The sequence below is a fragment of the Amblyraja radiata genome, chromosome 18 (assembly GCF_010909765.2).
Source record: "Amblyraja radiata isolate CabotCenter1 chromosome 18, sAmbRad1.1.pri, whole genome shotgun sequence".
Lineage (NCBI taxonomy): Eukaryota > Metazoa > Chordata > Chondrichthyes > Rajiformes > Rajidae > Amblyraja > Amblyraja radiata.
In genome coordinates, this window is record NC_045973.1 from 1,960,141 (window position 1) to 1,982,790 (window position 22,650).

The window sequence follows — 22,650 nt, forward strand, 5'->3', positions numbered from 1 at the left end:
GAAGAAAGACTGGATAGACTTGGTTTATACTCTCTAGAATTTAGGAGATTGAGAGGGGATCTTATAGAAACTTACAAAATTCTTAAGGGGTTGGACAGGCTAGATGCAGGAAGATTGCTCCCGATGTTGGGGAAGTCCAGGACAAGGGGTCACAGCTTAAGGATAAGGGGGAAATCTTTTAAAACCGAGATGAGAAGAACTTTTTTCACACAGAGAGTGGTGAATCTCTGGAACTCCCTGCCACAGAGGGTAGTCGAGGCCAGTTCATTGGCTATATTTAAGAGGGAGTTAGATGTGGCCCTTGTGGCTAAGGGGATCAGAGGGTATGGAGAGAAGGCAGGTACGGGATACTGAGTTGGATGATCAGCCATGATCATATTGAATGGCGGTGCAGGCTCGAAGGGCCGAATGGCCTACTCCTGCACCTAATTTCTATGTTTCTATGTTTCTATGTAACAACAGTTTAAGGACAATGGCAGCTGATGTTTGTACAAAGCATCTTGGAATCTTCAGATGGAGTTAGATCGCCCATCTCTTCAGACCGTCATCTTCAGTAAAACATCAAAACCCTGATCGTGTGGAAATTCCAATGGTTCTGCATTTGGTTCCTTCATTAGTATATTGAGTCATGTCATAGGACATAGGAGCTGAACTAGGCCATTCGGCCCATCCAGTCTGCTCCGCCATTCAATCATGGCTGATCTATCTTTCCCTCTCAAACCCATTCTCCTGCCTTCTCCTCGTTGCCTTTGATGCCATTACAAATCAGGAATCTCTCAATAGACACAAAATGCTGGAATAATTGGTGCCACTCTCCCAGTCGCAGTGTTCCTGGTCTTTGTAACTCTCCCTCTGTTAACTTGCCTTGTTGATTCTCGCTCCTGCTTCAAAGGCAGCTTAATACATACCTCTTCAGTCATTCCCGCAGTCTTCCTCTTAAGGATTCCCTAACTCCCCTCCCATTTCTGGCGGCCACAAATGTCCTTCTATGCAAGAAAACCCTGTAAAATACAACGTCTGAAGAAGGGTCTCGACCCGAAGCGTCACTCATTCCTTCCCTCCAGAGATGCTGCCTGCCTGTACCGCTGAGTTACTCCAGCATTGTATGTCCAACAACAAGGCCCAGTTCCATTTTGGCCTCACTTATTCTTGCATTTTTGAAATTGCTCCGTTCAATCGATTTTATCTCAACGATGTGCAAACGCTTACTTTTTATAAAGGCAAACCTTCCACAGCCAATCACAGCTAAGTTACCCTTGAGATCCAGTGCAAATACATTAAAGTGAGTTACAAGGAAGAACATCTAAGTATCAATCATAACTCAGTCCACTTGGGTACATTTTTTGAAGTCTTAAAAGCTTCTAACCTTACATCTGTTCCATCCTCTTTAAAAATAAATAGCAGAGAGCTTGGATAGTCGCGCTTAACGTGATCTCAGACAATCGAAGGAAGGTCATGACCAGAAACGTCCCCTGTCCATTCCCTCCACGAGTGCTGTCTGACCCCCTCACTTCCTCCAGCACTTTGTGTTTTGCTTTAAAATCAGAATAAACTGACTGGGGAAAGTCTCTCCCTCTCTGTTGACAAGAAAAGCTTGACAAAAGGTGGGTTTAAATGCTTCATTAATGGTAAGTTGCAAGGTCAATTTTGCACTATGATCAAACATATTGACAACTTACGTAAGTGTACGTGGAAACACAGAACTGCAGCTGCTAGTTAATACACAAAAGGCCAGAGTGCTGGAGTAACTCAGCGGGTCAGGCAGCTTCTCTGGAGAACATGGATAGGTGGTGATCTTCGCAAAACAAAACCTCATCACCTTCTCCAGAGATGCTGCCTGACCCGCTGAGTTACTCCAGCACTCTGTGTCCATTTCCAGATAGCGTTACGGGATGCGTTGAAGCATTGTTTAAACATAAGCTCTTGAGACTCAGCTGATTTCAGACAGAATCCTTAGATAGAGGAGAAAATATCTTCTTGCTGTCAACTTTGCGCCTCACCCAAGTGGGGCATTGTGGCACCTCCCTGGATGAGTTTTGTTCTAAGATCACAGATGGTGGGTTTTTTGTGGATATTATTAATTGTTCAAAATCAACTAACAATTGAGAGCTTACTCATTTACATTTAATTTAGCTTTGTTTAAGAGACAGATAGATTCTTGATTAGTGCGGGTGTCAGGGGTTATGGGGAGAAGGCAGGAGAATGGGGTTAGGAGGGAGAGATAGATCAGCCATGATTGAATGGTGGAGTAGATGTGATGGGCCGAATGGCCTAATTCTGCTCCGATCACATATGAACGTATGATACCGGAGGGAAACAGGCCACTGAGTCCACACTGACCATGGAGGGCCCAACCCTTCACTCTAGTTCTATGTTATCCCACTTTCTCATCCACCCACACACAAGGGGCACGTTATTTCACAGAGGGCCAATTGGCCTACAATCCCGCAAGTCTTGGGGATGTTGGAGCGGTTTTCCAAGTACCTGGAGGAAACCCACGCGGTCACAGGGAGAACGTGCAAACTCCACACACACAAACAACAGCCGAGGTCAGGATTGAACCTGGGTCTCTGACGCCGAGAGGCAGCTGTGCCTCCTGTTCTACCACAAGTTTTAAGTACATCTATGATGAAATCTGTTGATGGCTTGCAGTCAAAACATTTCTCCAACTGACTGCCTGGCTCGCTATTTAAATAACAAACCAGTCCTGGCAAGGGTGGATGTGGTGAAGAATGTCTTCATTTCTACAAGACTAGTTATTATGAATGATGAACAGAAAATTATTGTGTACCTCTGGAAGTAAACATGCCATCATTATACACCAGCTTGTGCCGGCAGGCAGTAAAGCTGTGTGTAGATGATTCAAACCAGTCATACTGAACAAAGAGGGGGACACAAAATGCTGGAGTAACTCAGAGAGACAGGCAGCATCTCTGGAGAGAAGGGATGGGTGGCGTTTTGGGTTGAGACCCTTCTTCAGGTTCTGAAGGGTCTGAAGAAGGGTCGCGACCCGAAACGTCACCCATCCCTTCTCTCCAGAGATGCTGCCTGTCCCGCTGAGTTACTCCGGCACTTTGTGTCTATCTTCGGTTTTAACCAGCATCTGCAGTTCCTTCCTACACTTGAAGAAAGGGATATTAGAATGAGGCTTTGACCAAAGATGAGCATGTTGAGAATGCCGCGTGGAGTTTTACCCACGAAACAACTAACTTAAAAAGACAATTACTATCACACTTATATATTGTATATAAACAGATAGTGTTTGCCAAATGTTGAAAATCATGACTTTATGTCTTACAATTCAACGGATTATTGTCAAGCAGTTTTTGGGCGGCATGGTGGCAGAACTGCAGCCTCACGGTGCCAGAGACCCCGGTGCGATCCTGACCTCGGGTGCTGCCTGTGTGGAGTTTGCACGTTCTCAGAACAGAATAGATAATGAGATGAGGAGAAGAGGCATTTAATGTGGAGCCAGAGGAAAGGATATAGATGGAAGGGGACAGGGGGGGGGGGGGGGGGGAATTGGAGTGTAGGTCCACACACCAAGTACTGTGTGCATCGATGGTCCTGCTCAGCTACTGCAGTCGGCAGGTGTTGGGGCCGATGGAATGGGCTGGAGTGACTAAACAAGAGCCAAGAACCAAGAGTGTTTTATTGTCATATGTCCTGGACGGGACAATAATATTCTTACTTGCTGCAGCACAACACAATATGTGAAAATGTAAACTTTGTATAAAACGGGGAAAAAAAGAAAAAGTTCAATAAATAACAAATATAGTGCAAATAACAAATAATAATATAATCTTTAGCAGTTCAGAGCTCAGAGCTTATTCATTGTTGTGTTTAATAGCCTGATGGCAGTGGGGAAGTAGCTGTTCCTGAACCTGGATGTACCAGATTTCAGGCTCCTGTACCTTCTACCTGATGGCAACAGAGAGATGAATGTGTGGCCGGGATGGTGTGGGTCTTTGATGATGTCGGCTGCCTTTTTGAGGCAGCGACTGCGATAGATCCCTTCGAGGTCAGAGCCGGTATTGTCAAGTTTTTCTTGTCAACCGAGTGGGAGAGACTTTCCCCAGACAGTTTATTCTGATTTAAAAGCAACACACAAAGTGCTGGAGGAAGTGAGGGGGGTCAGGCAGCACTCGTGGAGGGAATGGACAGGGGACTTTTCTGGTTAGGATCCACCTTCAACCTCTGATTGAATTCTTAGTTTAGAGAGTTCAGAGGTACAGCGCGGAAACAGGCCTCTCGGCCCACTGCGCCCGTGCTGACCAACTACCCCCGCGCACTAACGCTATCCTCCACACGCACGATTCACACTTAATACCAAGCCAAGTAGCTTACAATCCTGTACATCTTTGGAGTGTGGGAGGAAAGTGAAGATCGCAGAGAAAACCCACGTGCAAACTCCCTGCAGACGGCACCCGTAGTTGGGATCGAACCTGGGTCTCCGGCGCTGCAAGCGCTGTAAGCCAGCAACACTGCCGCCGGTGCGCCGCCCTAATGATTCTATCGCTGCGCCACCGTGCCACACTAACCAAATACTACACGAGGTGTTCAAGAAGGAACTGCAGATGCTGGAAAATCGAAGGTAGACAAAAATGCTGGAGAAACTCAGCGGGTGCAGCAGCATCTATGGAGCGAAGGAAATAGGCAACGTTTCGGGCCGAAACCCTTTTGGGTTTCGGCCCGAAACGTTGTCTATTTCCTTCTCGACTACCTCATTACAGACATTGGAATATTATGTTAATTAAGGGCCAGAAGTTTAGGGGTAACATGAGGGGGAACTTCTTTACTCAGAGAGTGGTAGCGGTGTGGAATGAGCTTCCAGTGGAAGTGGTGGCGGCAGGTTCGTTGGTATCATTTAAAAATAAATTGGATAGGCATATGGATGAGAAGGGAATGGAGGGTTATGGTATGAGTGCAGGCAGGTGGGACTAAGGGAAAAAAGTTGTTCGGCACGGACTTGTAGGGCCGAGATGGCCTGTTTCCGTGCTGTAATTGTTATATGGTTATATGGTTATATTGTAGGTAGACAACAATGCTGGAGAAACTCAGCGGGTGCGGCAGCATCTATGGAGTGAAGGAAATAGGCGACGTTTCGGGACAAAACTCTTCTTCAGACTGATGGGGGGGGGGGTGGCGAGGAGAAAAAGAATATATGAGGTGCCGTTCCTCCTGCTTGTGTGTGGCCTCAGTCTGACAATGGAGGAGGCCCAGGACAGAGAAGCGAGTGTGGGAATGGGAATGGGGAGTTAAAGCGGTTAGAGACTGACCAACAGCGAGATCCAGCAGGCGTGGGCACAATTCAATGTATGGTGGTTCAGATTCCACTGATGATTGACCACCAAGCTTAAAATTGAAAAACAAAAGTCAGGTTTGAAATAAAGAGAGATAGCGGAACCTGGTACAAACTGGATTCCTAACAGGATTATATAAGCGGGTTGGCTTGCAAGCTTTAGTGTCAATAATCTCTTGAAAATGTTGGCCCCAGAGTGAGAGTGATTAAAGTTCGGAGCACTCTGTGTGTGGACATTTCCACTCCTCTTAAAATCCTATTTGACCAATAGCCAACATCCTGTGCTTCAACAGAAGTCATTTGTTGTGTATCCAGCGGACTATGGGGAGACGTTTCGTGGCTGGTTGTCCACTAATTCAGGGAGAGATGCTTCTCCAACTTAAAACAAGTTGTTACTTGTAGCACTTACTTACAGAGTACTCAAGTTGCAGAATGAGTCAAGCTCATTTCATGGAACGGTGATATTATTTGGCGAAGGTGAATGGAAACAACTTCTCCCCATAACCCCTGACACCCGCACAAATCAAGAATCTATCTATCTCTGCCTTAAATATATCCATTGACTTGGCCTCCACAGCCATCTGTAGCAGAGTACTGATAAGGGGGAAAAAAGTGAAACTTAAAGCAGATCCCAGAGTGAAATCTTTCCCCGCTAAACTTAAACTGCGCCCTCGAGATTCAGATGTCCTACGCTAGAAAAAAGACTGCAGCTTATCTACGTTGCTGCAAGTAAGAATCTCATTGTTCCGTTTTAGGGCATGTGACAATAAAAACTCTGGGCTCTCGATGCTCAGGGTTTGATAACTCCAAACCCTCACCCTTCAGCCTCCTCTGATTCACTGAAACCAGTCCCAGTCTATCCAAGGTAGACAAAAAATGCCGGAGAAACTCAGCGGGTGAGGCCTCACCCGCTGAGTTTCTCCAGCATTTTTGTCTACCTTCGATTTTCCAGCATCTGCAGTTCCTTCTTAAACACCCAGTCTATCCAATCTCTCTTCATAACTCAAGCCAATAGCTTTTGTAAAAAAGTGCTGGAGGAACTCAGCGGGTAAGGCAGCATCTGTGGGGAGTCAAGGACAGATGATGTTTTGGGTCAGGTTGTGTAGGAAGGAACTGCTGGTTTAAACCAAGGATAGAACCATGCACATGAGGCATTTTTATGGACGCACCTAGCACTTTTACTTTTACTATTTACCTGATTGGAGAGTCAAATGCAACGAAATTTCGTTCAAGGTGCACTGTGTCTAGGTGTATATCTGAATGACAATAAAGTTTTCATTCATTCATTCATAGACACAAAATGCTGGTGGGTCAAACGGCTTCTCGTTCCCACCCAACAGGCAGCTAATAATGGCCTGTTTCCCTTATCATCGTTACGTTATTGCATATCTTACATTCATTGTTCCATCATCGTCTATATCTCTCGTTTCCCTTCCCCCGTGACTTTCAGTCTGTAGAAGGGTCTCGGCCAGAAACGTCACCCATTCCTTCTCTCCCGAGATGCAGCCTGTCCCGCTGAGTTACTCCAGCTTTTTGTGTCTATCTCTCCTTCAGACTGATTGCTGATGTATGTTGAAGAGGTGTATGAATGGCACAATATAATCTTCTGATTAACTTAATTTTCTGATTATTTCAGGAGAACCACACTGCTTGAGAAAAGGATAGGGCTGCCAGCTAATGGGCCTGTCTCACTTAGGCGATTTTTTGGGCGACTGCAGGCAACTGCCACAAAACCTTCCAACATGTTGAACATTTTTGCCGACAGTGGCGACAATTTTTGCTGTCGTAGGTTGACGCAGGTGCTGACGTAGGTTGCCGCCAGGTGTCATAGGTGAATTCCACTAAAACTAGTCCCTGGCAGTCGCCTAAAGAGTCACCTAAGTGGGACAGGCCCTTTGGGGTGGAAGATTGCAACCTTCACGTGGTCCGCCCTGTTTCGACTAATGCAATCAACTCGACGTGCACAAACGGAAGATCAAATAGAACAAGTTGTCCAACAACTTTAGGCTGTGCACGACAGGCCCTTTAAGGCTTACATACTTCAAGCAGGGGATTGAAAATGCATTGATGGCAAAGGTTTCTCCAGATTGACAGTACCACTCCCACTTTTGTGAACGCTCACTGCATCCATCGTAGACCACTTGCCTAACAGAGGATGATGGATTTGCAATTTTCTTTTCCCTAAAAGCATGCAAGAAAACATGAACGATTCAGATGGGAGTAGGAGCTGTGATCGTCACTTGTAGGAAAGTATGTACAGTTGTGCAAGTTGTAGATCATTTGTCAACTGCTCAAATATGAAATATAATCTCTCAAATGTTAAACACACCTTCAGTATTGTTGGCCAACTGGCCAAACCCAGACACAACAAGTTTTATTTTCCCTTTGGATAAAAGAGTCCTCCTGACGGAAGTGTATTTGAAGGTTAAGTGGTCACAAGAGGAGAGTGAGTGAGTGAGTGAGTGAGTGAGTGAGTGAGTGAGTGAGTGAGTGAGTGAGTGAGTGAGTGAGTGAGTGAGTGAGTGAGTGAGTGAGTGAGTGAGTGAGTGAGTCATCTAGCCCCTCCATTCAAAATCATCCTGGCTGATCTGTCCCATTGGGAAGAGGGTACAGGAGCCTGAAAACTGTGAGCTCCAGGTTCAGGAACAGCTTCTCCCAACAACCATCAGGCTGTCGAACACAACAAACACCAATCGAACTACATACCACAAACTCTCTTGGTTGCAACTAGGGACTTTGGGCTTTAGCTTTGTTTTGCACTAATCTTGTTTTTAATTGAATGGATTCTGTTAGTTAGTTTTATTAAGGGCCTGTCCCACTTTCCCGAGCTGCTCACGAATTCTCCCGAGTTTTCCCCTTGATTCAAACTCGGAGAATGTTCGTACTGGGTCTGTAGGTGTCCGTAGATATATCGTAGCGGCTCGTTACGCCAACCGTAGGTACTCGGGGCTTCAGGTAAGTCGGGACGTTTTTTCCAGCCCGATAAAAAATGTCCACAAGTAAAAAGATAGTCGGGAGGAGAAAAACTGCAACATTTAATGCCCCGAGTACCTACAGCTGACATAACGAACCGCTACGATATATCCACGGACTCCTACGGACCCGTTACGAACATTCTCCAAGTTTGAATCAAGGGGAAAACTCAGGAGAATTCATGAGCAGCTCGGGAAAGTGGGACAGGCCCTTTATGCTATATATTGAGTGTTGTGCTTACAGGCTTGTTATGTTGCTCCAAGTAAGAGCTGCATTGTTCTGCCTCGCTACATGCGACAATGAAACACTCTGCTCTGTTGCAACCCTTGAGCCTTTCACACAGCACCAGACCAAATGCCTTCTGGTCTGAACGGCAGCTCGGTAACAAACTGTCCCTCGGTACATGTGACAATAAACTAAACTAAACCTTGTCGAGTACCCAGCGAGCACTGCTGCCCCAGCAAGTCCACAACGCAACTATACATTCCTGCAACACTTCTGGTCCAAGGGGAGGGTGGCACGGTGGTGCAGCGGGTAGTGTTGCTGCATCACAGCGCCAGAGACACGGGTTCGATCCTGACATACGGGTGCTGTCTGTTTGTACCTTCTCCCCGTGACCTGCGTGGGTTTTCTCCGGGTGCTCCGGTTTCCTCCCACACTCCAAAGACGTGAAGGTTTGAAGGTTAATTGGCTTCTGTAAATTGTAAATTGTCCCGAGTGTGTAGGATAGTGCTACTTCTCTACGGGGGGGGGGATCACCGGTCGGCACGGCCTCGGTGGGCCGAAGTGCCTGTTTCCGCGCTGTATCTCTAAAGTACTAAAGTAAAGAGATTTAGCATGGAAGGGAAGCACAGGGCACAGGGTCACGATGGTACCTGGGCACAGGTGAGGTGACTAAAGCTGGATGCACAGGTTACAATTGGAGCATTAAGGGCCTGTCCAACTTACGTGTCCTTGGCACGCAAATTACACGACCTCGAGGTCGCATTGAGGCGTACGGGCATCGTGTGGCCGCGCTGGGCCGGTCCAACTGAGAAGCGCGGAGGGGTATGTAGTTGTGCGCGACATCGCGCGGCGCTCCGAAATTTTATAGCGAACAAAATCTTCGCTCGCCACCGGCCTGACGGCCAAAGTGGGACAGGCCCAAGACCCTGGCGCGACGCAACGTCTCACCTCCAACAGCAGCAGAGACGCTTCTTTCAGACTGAAGAAGGGTCTCGACGCGAAACGTCACCCATTGCTTCTCTCCAGAGATGTTGCCTGTCTGTCCCGCTGGGTTACTCCAGCATCTTGTGTCCATCTTCAAATGACGTCACGCGCTCCATACGACTGTGCGGGCGCAAGAGGCCGCGCACGACTATCACAGGACCGTCGCGCCTCAACGCGACCACGAGGTCGTATAATTAGCGTGCCAAAGACACGTAAGTGGGACAGGGGCTTAACTTCCTTCCAGGAAGTGTTCTGTGTGCCTGCTAAACACAACAAATTAATACTGGATCCATCAAAGAAGCAGTCGGGAGAACGTCAACTGCATTGTGCTGCCACAATAGTGTACTATTCTGTGATGCTTTCATTCAACATAGAACAGGAACAGGCCCTTCAGCCCATCATGTCTGTGCTGTGACCAACTCTCTTCTGCTTGCACGTGATCCACATCCCTCCATTCCCTCCATATCCACATGCCCATCCGAAAGTCGCTCGCTTAAACCCCACTATCGTATCTGCCTCCACCACCACCACCCCTGGCAGCCCGTTCCAGGCACCCACTAAAAATCTTGCCCCGCACATCCCCTTTAAACATTGCCCTCTCACCTTAAAGCGATGCCCTCTAGTCTTTGATATTTCCACCCTGGGGATAAAGGTTGTGTCTAGATTTTCAAGTTCATTTCATTCTGAAGAAGGAACAGCAAGTATGTCTCGTTTTCACACTGTACACTTCCTTATCTCTGTGGCTCCCCCTCCCCCGACTCTCAGTCCTAAGAAGGGTCTCGATCTGAAACGTCGCCCATTCCTTCTCTCCAGAGATGTTGCCTGTCCCGCTGAGTTACTCCAGCATTTTGTGTCTATCTACAGCAAATATAAATCTACACTTGTCCGGTAACAGCAAACATCGGGTGATTATTTTGCGGTAGAATTATTTTGCAGTTAAGGTGGAAGCAAGGGAAAAAACCCAGTAACGGACACCTCCTGACACAAGCACGGAATTTCACGATCAGATGAGAACTCGACTGTTTGTATAATACCAAGATTAAACGTCAATTCAAAATAAGTCTCTACAAGAATCTCTGGTTTCACAGACCATAAAAGCCCCTGCACAAGCAACATCAAACTGTCAAAACAAATCTGTATTAAACTTAGTGAGGAGCGCAGAGTTGGATGTCTATAGGACCGTTAAAGGGCCTGTCCCACTTACGGGATTTTGTTCGGTGACTGCCGGCACCCGTCATAGTCGCAGCAGGTCACCGAAAATGTTCAGCGTGTTGAAACTCCAGCGATGACCAGACAAAGGTACGACTCATGGGCGACTACTAGAAACACAGAAACATAGACAATAGGTGCAGGAGTAGGCCATTCGGCCCTTCGAGCCTGCACCGCCATTCAATATGATCATGGCTGATCATCCAACTCAGTATCCTGTACCTGCCTTCTCTCCATACCCCCTGATCCCTTTAGCCACAAGGGCCACATCTAACTCCCTCTTAAATACAGCCAATGAACTGGCCTCAACTACCTTCTGTGGCAGAGAATTCCACAGATTCACCACTCTCTGTGTGAAAAATGATTTTCTCATCTCGGTCCTAAAAGACTTCCCTCTTATCCTTAAACTGTGACCCCTTGTTCTGGACTTCCCCAACATCGGGAACAATCTTCCTGCATCTAGCCTGTCCAACCCCTTAACAATTTTGTAAGTTTCTATAAGATCCCCCCTCAATCTTCTAAATTCTAGCGAGTACAAGCCGAGTCTATCCAGTCTTTCTTCCTATGAAAGTCCTGACATCCCAGGAATCAGTCTGGTGTCGCCTGTATGGTCGTGAGTAGTCGCCCAAAGAGTCGTGCCTTTCTCTGGTCACCGCTGGATTTTCAACGTGTTGAACATTTTCGGAGACCTGCTGCGACTATGACGTGTGCCGGCAGACGCCGAAAAAATTACGTAAGTGGGACAGGCCCTTTAATGCATCTTCTGAGTTTTCTTGCATGTTGATTCAATTTCCAAAAGAGACAGGGAATTAGAATTAAGTGGTGATTTTCTTTTGTAATAGTGCAATCTTTATTTATCATACGAAGCGTTTATAAAACCGAACTGTACGTTAAACAACTACCCCGTTCTCTAAAGCGGTTCGGCAAACTTGCCACTCCACAGTCTTAACTTAATTCCCGCCTGCCAAATCGATAGACAAATGCTTGGGGAAGATGCGTCTTGTTTTTTCTGAATACAGGTGTAAACATCAACCATGTGTTGATCCGATCACACACTGCTTTTAAAATGTATCAGTTAACTCAACACATCACTTGAGCAGGAACGTTGAGGATAATATCTTCAGCATCAGCCACTAACTACACTGTAGACAATCTACATGCTGCTTTCATCGCTAAACAGTTCACTACAAACTCTCCTGATCGAGACGGATCAAAGCAAGTGCCTACAAATCCATGAGGAATATCGTTTTTTAACTGGATCAGGTGAACTATTCATGTCTGGCAAGGATCTTATGTGTAAAACAGACAGTTAACATCCCAGCTGTGGGGAACATTCACTTCATTTTCCTTCCTATTCTGAACCAGTTGCCACGTGACTGTCTTGCCCGAATGGTGCTGGTCTCCCAGTGGAGCGTGATGCCCGTCAGGGTATGTTGCCGGACTGCAGGAGTACATGCTGCAGGAAGCACGCACTGAGCCAAGGCCAAGGCTGGTGGTCCTTCCGCTGATGGACATTGGGGGGCAGAGTGTGGTGGGGGCACCCCTCTAACAAGGGAAGGGTTGTCACCCCAGGGGGCACATGTGTGGCAAAGGGGTCTCGTGTAAAGATAGGTGTGAGCACTACTGAGTATGGCACCACCAAATGTGGGGGCACTGAGAATGTCTGAAGAGTTTTTGCTCTGGTTTTGCTTTGTATATATTTTTTATCTTGACTGAAGTTTATTTTGGGGGGGGGGGGGGGGAATTCCTGCAGTCTGGAAAATTGGGCAGACCGGATTTCAAAAGTGATCCAGGATTTCAGATGCATTTTCATCTTTCGAAAATGCAAGGATTTTACCACCAGGAAACAAACAGCGTTCAATAATACATTGGGCCGGCTGAGCTGAGCACATCTTCATTGGAATTGCAGGTCGCTTAATTGGTGCCTTCCCAAGGCCTTTAGTATGACTTTTATTCACAGTGCTAGCATTATCACAGTGAATATTTCCCCATCTGTATGGCCACAACAGCAGTTTCAAATTCACATTTCTACAGAAGCAATGGAGAGAGAGGGAAAGAGGGAGAGAGAGAGATAGAAAGAGAGAGAGAGAGAGAGAGAGAGAGAGAGAGAGAGAGAGAGAGAGAGAGCGAGAGAGAGAGAGAGAGAGAGAGAGGATAGCGCCTATCTACTGCAGATCTCTCGATCTGATCTCTGCGCTCTCCTCATCTCTCTCTCTCTCGCTCTCTCTCCTCGTCTCTCTCTCTCCTCCTCTGCTATCCCTCCTCTCTCTCTCTTCTCGCTCTCCTCTCTCCCCCGCCTCCTCTCTCTCCTCCTTTTTTTCTCTCTCTCTCTCTCTCTCTCCTCTCTCTCTCTCTCTCTCTCTCTCTCTCTCTCTCTCTCTATCTCTTTCTCTCTCTCTCTCTCCCGCTCCCCCTCTCTCTCTCCCTCTCCCCCTCTCCTCGAAGACCAGAGAGATCTAGTGATAGAGAGATAGATAGTCCCTGTAATCCCTGCATGCTCTCTAACAAACAATATCCCAACAAAGGCCAATATCTCTCAACTGTTAGAGACATAAAGCAGAGACAGACCCTCACCAAATACAGGTTAAGTGACCACTATTTGGCAGTTGAAAAAGGAAGACAGAAGAGATTCTGGCAACCAAGAGAAAACAGAATATGCGGCCACTGTTTGACAGATAAGGTTGAAACAGAGGTGCACTTCCTCCTAAAATGCAAACAATTTGACAAAACAAGGAAAGCATACTTTGACAAACTCAGTGTGGCAACCCCTGATTTTAAAGATGATATATCAAAACTAAGAATAATCCTTGGCGAAGGAAATACGGCACATCTTGGTGCACAATACGTAACAGCATGCCATAACCTGAGAGACGGTGAATGACCAACATGCACATATGTACGCACACACTAATCGACATTAACTGACACTAAGAAATTAATATTGAATTGCTAAACTCGCTATTGTGTTGTACTGCTTACAGCTACAAGAACGTGTAGCAATCAATAAAGGGCTATCGGCCTATTGCGACATATCTATTCATGCACTGTATACTTGTATTTATACTTATGCATTTTAAATATGTATGTCATGTTTTATACTTTGGCAATATAACAATGTTTTTTTATCATGCCAATAAAGTTTTTTAATTGAAAATTGACCTTAGCTAGCGCTAGTAGCAGAGCGCCCCTAGCGAGCCGATCTCTTGGCTCGTGATCGCCTAGTTCTACTCTGGCTCGAGGAGACTTCGCTCCTCTCTTCTCTCTCTCTCGCTAGCTCCCCTCTCTCTGCTCTCGCCTCTCTCTCTCTCTCTCTCGCGCGCGTCTCTCGCATCCCTCGCTCTTGTCGCTTGCGCTCTCTATCTCTCTCTCTTCTCCTCGCTCTCTCTCTCTAGCTCTCTCGCGATCACTCTCTCTCTCTCTCTCTCTCTCTCTCTCGCTCTCTCTCTCTCTCTCTCTCTCTCTCTCTCTCTCTCTCTCTCTCTCTACTCTCTCTCTCTCTCTCTCTCTCTCTCTCTCTCTTCTCTCTCTCTCTCCTCTCTCTCTCTCTCTCGTCTCTCTCTCATCTCTCTCGCTCTCTCGCTCTCTCTCTTCTCTCTCTCGCTCTCTCTCTCTCTCTCTCGCTTCTCTCTCGCTCTTCTTCTCTCTCTCTCTCTCTCGCTCTCTCTCTCTCTTCTCTACTCTCTCTGCTTCTCTCTCTCTCTCTCTGCTCTCTCGCTGCTCTCTCTCTCTCTCTGCTCCTCTCTCTCTCTCTCTACCTCTCTCTCTCTCTCTCCCTCTCTCTCTCTCTCTCTCTCTCTCTCTCTCTCTCCTTCTCTCTCTCCTCTCGCCTCGCTCCCTTTCTCCTCTCTCTTTTTTTTTTGTCTCCTCGTCTCTACCCCTCCCCGCGCCTCGCTTGCGCGCGTTTCGCTTTGTCTCTCGTCTACGAGAGAGAGAGAGGGTGACACAGGAACAACAAAGAGAGAACACACACAAAGCAAGAGTACAAAGAGCAGAATATTTCAGCTTTTACACCATCTCGAGCAATCTGATCTGTTGAAGAGTAAATCCAGCTCTCACCCCTCAGAACAAAAGTGTGGCTTTGGTTCACGTGCGGTGTCACGCCCATATGCCCTCCTCATCGTCCTATTGGCGGGTGTGTTGGTGGACACGCATGCCAGCATTGGAATGAAACAAAGAGAAGGTTTTGTCAGTTTGAAACATTAGGACATTTCTATCTCTGTCGGGTGAAAATGTGAGTTTGTTTACAATAGACGGCCCGCAGCTTCAGCCGAAAGATAAACAAACATACAGATTGTCCGGCAGAGTCCATTTCACCCCCTCTGGAACCCACAGCGACAGAGGCCAAAGTAAAATCAAGCAGGATCCATTTTACACAAGTACTTAAGGGTTTAAGAAGGAACTGCAGATGCTGGAAAATCGAAGGTAGACAAAAGTGCTGGAGAAACTCAGCGGGTGCAGCAGCATCTATGGAGCGAAGGAGATAGGCGACGTTTCGGGGTGAATCCCTTGGGAAATAGGCAACGTTTCAGGCCGAATCCCTTGGGAAATAGGCAACGTTTCGGGCCGAATCCATTGGGAAATAGGCAACGTTTCGGGCCGAATCCCTTGGGAAATAGGCAACGTTTCAGGCCGAATCCCTTGGGAAATACGCAACGTTTCGGGCTGAATCCCTTGGGAAATAGGCAACGTTTCAGGCCAAATCCCTTGGGAAATAGGAAACGTTTCGAGCCGAAACCCAAGGGTTTCGGCCCGAAACGTTGCCTATTTCCTTCGCTCCATAGATGCTGCTGCACCCGCTGAGTTTCTCCAGCATTTTTGTCTACCCTACACAAGTACTTACCCTTGCAGGACAGGAGACATGCTTTAAGGATGTCTTGGTTTGTAATCCCTGCATGATCTCTAACAAACAATATCCCAACAAAGGCCAATATTGGACAGGCCTAGACTATGCCACGTCACGGTGGTCACTCATGTTTTTTGTGCTGCTAGTCATTTCTCCTCAAAAACGGACACAATTCCTTCAGAATCCAAACACCAAGCTGCAGTTCTGAATATTCTGAGTATAGAAGTTGGGATGTAATGTTAAAATTGTACAAGGCATTGGTGAGGCCAATTCTGGAGTATGGTGTACAATTTTGGTCGCCTAATTATAGGAAGGATGTCAACAAAATAGAGAGAGTACAGAGGAGATTTACTAGAATGTTGCCTGGGATTCAGCAACTAAGTTACAGAGAAAGGTTGAACAAGTTAGGGCTTTATTCTTTGGAGCGCAGAAGGTTAAGGGGGGACTTGATAGAGGTCTTTAAAATGATGAGAGGGATAGACAGAGTTGACGTGGATAAGCTTTTCCCACTGAGAGTAGGGAAGATTCAAACAAGGGGACATGACTTGAGAATTAAGGGACAGAAGTTTAGGGGTAACATGAGGGGGAACTTCTTTACTCAGAGAGTGGTAGCTGTGTGGAATGAGCTTCCAGTGAAGGTGGTGGAGGCAGGTTCGTTTTTATCATTTAAAAATAAATTGGATAGTTATATGGACGGGAAAGGAATGGAGGGTTATGGTCTGAGCGCAGGTATATGGGACTAGGGGAGAATACGTGTTCGGCATGGACTAGAAGGGTCGAGATGGCCTGTTTCCGTGCTGTAATTGTTATATGGTTATATGGTTATATGAATGAATTCCCCAGCCTTTCATTAGAAGGAGATAACAGAAGCAGCTTAAAGGCTAATATAACGTACAGATCGTGATTTCACAAAGTTACATTTGTGGGTTATTCGTTTTCATTGGCAGAATATCAACTCTGCTAACTCGGCCGACCCATCTGGGTATGTTCCATCCAGTCTCAATATGCCTGCACTTCCTTTCGGCCCACCTCGAATTAGCTGCTCAAAACAATTCATTATCAGACAAAGTATGCAAATAATATTAGATATTCTCCAGGACATTGCAGTGACTAGAATATCCACCCTGCTAAAGAAAGGATTTTTAAACATTTGTGCTGAAATTAATCATCTTCTCCCTTAATAGCTGACATGAAGATATGTTGTTCATTCAAAATTCAACACAGCCAAATAGTATAATAAATGTACATGTCCCAATAATGTCTTCAGAATAAAATGTATGACTGTTTTTACTTGTATTTTAATGTTGCTGGTTTTTTACCTGCACTTTTTAACTATTCGTATTGTTTTTATCAAGGACTGGATTGTTTTTATTTATGTGTGAGATGTTTCAGTTTCATGTGCGATGCTCCGGTATTCACTGGGAAACCTCTTCTCATTTTGCACGGTACAACTGTTGCTTTGCAAGATGACAATAAAGGTTGATTGATTGATTGATTGATTAATTGAAATTGATGCACCAATCTCATTCAGTGCAACAAAGAATGATGATATTTAGCATTTTGAAGCACATGTACTTCCATGGCCACCTGGGTCGAAGGCGAGTTGGCTGAAGCGGGCACCCAGCGATGTGGATGGGTCTTGAGCCATGGACTGGTTGTATCGTGGCAAGAATTTTAACATGCGGCTGAAGGGATTTGGGCTTTCAACAAGCTGCGTGTGGAATCGTAACCGTGAGCCGGGGACTGCGAGAACCATGGTGGGTCTAGTATTTCACTGGAAAACTGAAGATAAACACATACTCAATCACAGCAGCATTAGGTGACGGATGAGCCAGCTCGGAGACTCCACCAAACATCCACAATTATCTACTTCTACCACTTAGCGATGGATTGGCAAATGAATCACTTGCTTCTCATGAAACAAGTAAGACCCATTTCACACTTCACTACCTATCTTGTTACAGCATCACATCAGTTTGCTTCAATCTCCGCTCAGAAATGCAATGGATCTTCCTTCAGCTTTTGCAATTACAAATCCAAAGGACATTTTTTACCTGGGGAGGTTGTTGAAAGGGGCTGCAAAATCATCTAGTTACAATTTGGTCAGCCGGTTGAAATTCAATAGACATTGAGAAGGAAATCTCTGATCATATTAAAGTTCCATTATTTACAGACAGCCACAAGTGCTTTGGCCTGACTATCTGTAGTGTTTCACCCATTATCCTGTAGACCAGAAGAGACTGTCAGCATCAGGAAAGTTCCCAATGTTTTTGTTAGCGTGAAACGATGCAACGATTCGACGCAGTCTGAAGACGGATCTCGACCCGAAAGCCACCTATTCCTTCGCTCCATTGATGCTGCCGCACCCGCTGAGTTTCTCCAGCATTTTTGTCTACCTACAATATTCCAATGTCTGTAATGAGGTAGTCGGGAAGGAAATAGGCAAAGTTTCGGGCCGAAACCCGAAAGGGTTTCGGCCCGAAACTTTGCCTATTTCCTTCGCTCCATAGATGCTGCTGCACCCGCTGAGTTTCTCCAGCATTTTTGTCTACCTTCGATTTTTCCAGCATCTGCAGTTCCTTCTTAAACAGTGATTTTCTCATTCTCTTCCTTTTCTTGTGAAGTTTTGATGAGCTCAACCAACTTAGTTTAGTTTAGAGATACAGCACGGAAAGTTGCCCGCTGAGCTCCACGCCGACCATTGATCATGCTAGTTCGATGTTATCCCACCTTCTCATCTATTCTCCACACACTAGGGGGCAATTTACAGAGGGGCCGATTAACCTACAAACCCGCACGTCTTTGGGATGTGGGAGGAAACCGGAGCACCCGGAGGAAACCCACGCAGTCACAGGAAGAACGTGTAAACTCCACACAGAGAGCACCCGAGGTCACTATTGAACCCAGGTGTCTGGTCATGTGAGGCTGTGGCTCGATCAGCTGTGCCACTGTGCTGGTCATAATACTACCGCGATTATTGCAGTGAGGTTTCAGCTGAGACAACTGTACAATATTTGGCAGGAAGAAAAATTCTGACTGAGAAAAAACTGCAAGAGGTGACAATTGTAAATACGCTGTTTAGAATGAACTGCAGATGCTGGAAAAATCGAAGGTAGACTACAATGCGGGAGAGATTCAGCGGGTGAGGCAGCATCAATGGAGAGAAGGAATGGGCGACGTTTAGGGTCGAGACCCTTCTTCAGACAGGGGGGTGGGAAGAAGAAAGGAAGAGGCTGAGACAGTGGGCTGTGGGGGAGCTGGGAAGGGGAGGGGAATGAGGGAGAAAGCAGGGACTACCTGAAATTGGAGAAGTCAATGTTCATACCGCTGGGGTGTAAACTGCCCAAGCGAAATGTGCTGTTCCTCCAATTTGCGCTGGGCCTCACTCTGGCCATGGAGGAGTCCCAGGACGGAAAGGTCGGATTATATATTTAGAATGAATTATCCAATGGACGATAAAGTGTCCTTTGGTGTGATGAACTGTTACTTAATTTCATAGGAATAAACCAATTATTCCCGTCGCCCCCGTGTCAAACTGTGGAGGATCCACACCTCAAGTTTGTTTACCTCTTTCCCCCCCTTTTTGCTCAATGCACATCTTGTATCTTGAAAATTTGCGTGACCTGTGTTTGTGAAATCACTCTGTCACGGTAGAGGCAGGAAACATGTTCCCAATGTTGGTGGAGTCCAGAACCAGGGGCCACAGTTTAAGAATAAGGAGTAAGCCATTTAGAACGGAGACGAGGAAACACTTTTTCTCACAGAGAGTTGTGAGTCTGTGGAAATCTCTGCCTCAGAGGGCGGTGGAGGCTGGTTCTCTGGATGCTTTCAAGAGAGAGCTAGATAGGGCTGTTAAGGATAGCGGAGTCAGGGGATATGGGGAGAAGGCAGGAACGGGGTACTGATTGGGGATGATCAGCCATGATCACATTGAATGGCGGTGCTGGCTCGAAGGGCCGAATGGCCTACTCCTGCACCTATTGTCTATTGTCACAGCTCCTGCCATTAAGCAAGCACTTCTCCTCATCTCTTTCAGAGCCACAGGGAAAGATCTGCCATTATATGTTATACTTGGATTTGGATCCTCACTAACATCGACTGATCAGAATGTGTGAAGGAAAAGATTTGAGTGTTCACAGCATAAATCTTCAAAGTGAACTGCACCTAGATTAAATTAGTACGGGTGTCAGGGGTTATGGGGAGAAGGCAGCAGACTGGGGTTAGGAGAGAGAGATAGATCAGCCATGATTAAGTGGCAGAGTAGATTTGATAGACCGAATGGCCTAATTCTGAACTCAACAGCGATAAGACAGAATTCCTCCTCATAGGCTCCAAAGCCACACTCAGCAAAATCAATAACCCCACTCTCACCATCGACGGCACCACTGTCTCCCCATCTCCCCAGGCCCGCAACCTTGGCGTGATCTTTGATTCCACCCTCTCCCTTGAGCCTCACATCCGCCATGTCATTAAAACCTCCTTCTTTCATCTCCGCAACATCGCCAAACTCAGACCCTCTCTCACACCTCCCGCTGCTGAAAGGCTCATCCATGCCTTCATCTCCTCCCGACTAGACTATTGCAACTCACTTCTCCTTGGCACCAGCTCCACCTACATCAACCGACTCCAACTGGTCCAGAACGCAGCCGCCCAACTCATCACCCACACCAAATCCTGGCATCACATCACTCCAGTCGTCAAACAACTTCACTGGCTTCCCATCTCCCACCGGATCACCTACAAAATCCTGGTCCTCACCTACAAAGCCCTCCACCATCTGGCCCCCCCATATCTCACTGACCTCCTCTCCCCCTACCAACCCTCACGGTCCCTCAGATCCACATCAGCCGGTCTCCTCTCCATCCACAAGTCCAACCTCCGCAGTTTTGGGGACAGAGCCTTCTCCAGGGCAGCTCCCAGGCTCTGGAACTCCCTCCCCCAACTGATCCGCAATTCCGTGTCCCTCACCATCTTCCAGTCCCGCCTCAAGACCCATCTCTTCACCTCTGCCTATCCTTAGTCCCACGTCCCCCTCCCTTTTCATCTGTGCATTAATTGCCTCATATTGTGTTTTGAATTGAATTCTGTCTTTACTTTGTGTACTAGTCATGTCTCTACTATTTATTTCATTCCCCTTACATGTTTTTCCTCTACCTGCTAAATTTTTGTAAGGTGGCCTTGAGACTCTTGAAAGGCGCCCATAAATAAAATAAAAATAAATTATTATTATTATTATCACTTATGACCTTATGAAATGTTAGTGAAATGTATTCATGCCAGTTGCAGTTTTCAGCTAATGAAGCCACATTGCAACTGGCGTTACCTTCTACACTTGCATGCTTGGACATCCACAAGACAGATCATTATATCAGTGGACTGGTGTCACGCTACACTTTCATCCAGTGGTCTGACCCTCAATTAAACCAGTCCCACACATAATGGGTTAGTGCAGCTGGGATTCCAACTGTAACATGACACCCAACTAGACACTGTAATGTTTCTACTGCTACATCTAATAGTACATCTGGAAGCCAATGTGAAGGTGATAATGGCAGCTTTAAATGTTCCAGGTCTACTTGTTACCTGAACACAGACCAAGCTGCGGTGGCTTTATAAAATAAAGTGGTGACTGTCTCGAGTTTGTTCTGGAGAATCTCTTGCAACTAATGTGTTGCACAAACATGCAATCAGGCCACGTCAGATTTAGAAATAAATTGCACGGCTGTCTACCAATTTGTGAATGGTGGCTCAGTGGCATAGGTGGTAGAACCGATGCGTCACGGCACCAGACACCCAGCTTCAATCCTGACCTTGGGTGCTGTCTGTGTGGAGTTTTCACGTTCTCCCGTGAACACGTTGGTTTTTATCCGACATCCCAAAGGAATGCAGGCACCGGGAAGAGAGGAGCAAAGTGGGAAGCATTGTAGCTACCTAAATGTCGGTGAATTCAATGTTCACACCGTTGGGTTGACAGCTGTCCAAATGGAATACACGGTGCTGTTCCTCCAGTTTACGTGTGGCCTCACTCTGGCAATGGAGGAGGCCCAGGACAGAGAGGTCAGGGTGGGAATGGGAATGAGAAGGGGAGTTTAATGCATAACAACCAGGAGATCCAGTAGACCTTGACGGACTGAGCGCAAGTGTACGCCATAACTGTGGCCAATTTGCCGTAGACTTTTACCAGTGAACTAGTTGATAGGCTAATTGGCCACTATACATTGCCCCTAGTGTTTAGGTGATAAGCTTGTTGGTGAGAATGTGGGGAGAATTTAAACAAATGGGCTAATACGGGACTGGTGGCAATTGGCGTGTCATAGACAGCATTGGTCATAAAAACATAGAAAATTGGCCATTCAGCCCATTCAATATGATCATGGCTGATCATCCAGAATCAGTACTCCCATTCCTGCTTTCTCCCCATATCCCTTGATTCTGTTAGCCCTAAGAGCTAAATCTAACTCTCTCTTGAAAACATCCAGTGAATTGGCCTCCAGGCGGAGAATTCCACAGATGCACAACTCTCTGGGTGGGAAAGTTTTTCCTCATCTCAGTCCTAAATGAGACCCCTTATTCTTAAACTGTGACTTTGGTCGATGGGCCAAAGGGTGGGATTCTAGTGCCACATCTTTTTGACTGATTTTCTTCAATAGCAACCATCATATGTCCAAGTTCAATGCCATTTACCAGAAACACAAGAAATCCTAAACACTTCTTGTGAGGCAACGTTTAGGAGAGGCTTATTGTTGTGTGGTAAGCTGGGCCCGACCACTAACTAGGCAAATTTGTGAAAAAGATCTGACCGAGATGGTGAAAACAAATTCAAGCTGAGCCTTTATATTGTACAAAGAAGCTGGATCTCCATCTGCCACAAAAAATAATCCGATCAAAGAAATCAATAACTCAATGAAACTAAAAGGTTTGAGAGGAAAAAAACGCAAAGCACAAACACAGAACTTATAAACTGGCACAGAAACAAAACTGATAATGAAATAATTTGCAAAGGGTTTCAAGATGAACAGATATTTTTTATTACTAGGGTAAAGAAGGAACTGCAGATGCTGGTAAATCAAAAGTAGACAAAAATGCTGGAGAAACTCAGCGGGTGCGGCAGCAT

The 22,650-nt window shown here is 46.3% G+C and overlaps 1 protein-coding gene across 8 annotated transcripts in view; it reads right to left on the reverse strand.

Annotated features, from left to right (window-relative positions):
* The window catches only part of erc2 (ELKS/RAB6-interacting/CAST family member 2), a 569,575-nt gene that overhangs the window by 120,019 nt on the left and 426,906 nt on the right, over positions 1–22,650 (reverse strand). Inside the window, exon 18 of one of the 8 annotated variants that reach the window (XM_033036570.1) lies at positions 14,750–14,815. The exons of the other annotated variants lie outside the window; for them this stretch is intronic. Within the exon in view, the coding sequence (XP_032892461.1) occupies positions 14,789–14,815 (27 nt within the window). The 3' untranslated portion in view covers positions 14,750–14,788. The remainder of the gene's footprint in view (positions 1–14,749; positions 14,816–22,650) is intronic. 8 annotated transcript variants of the gene reach the window in all.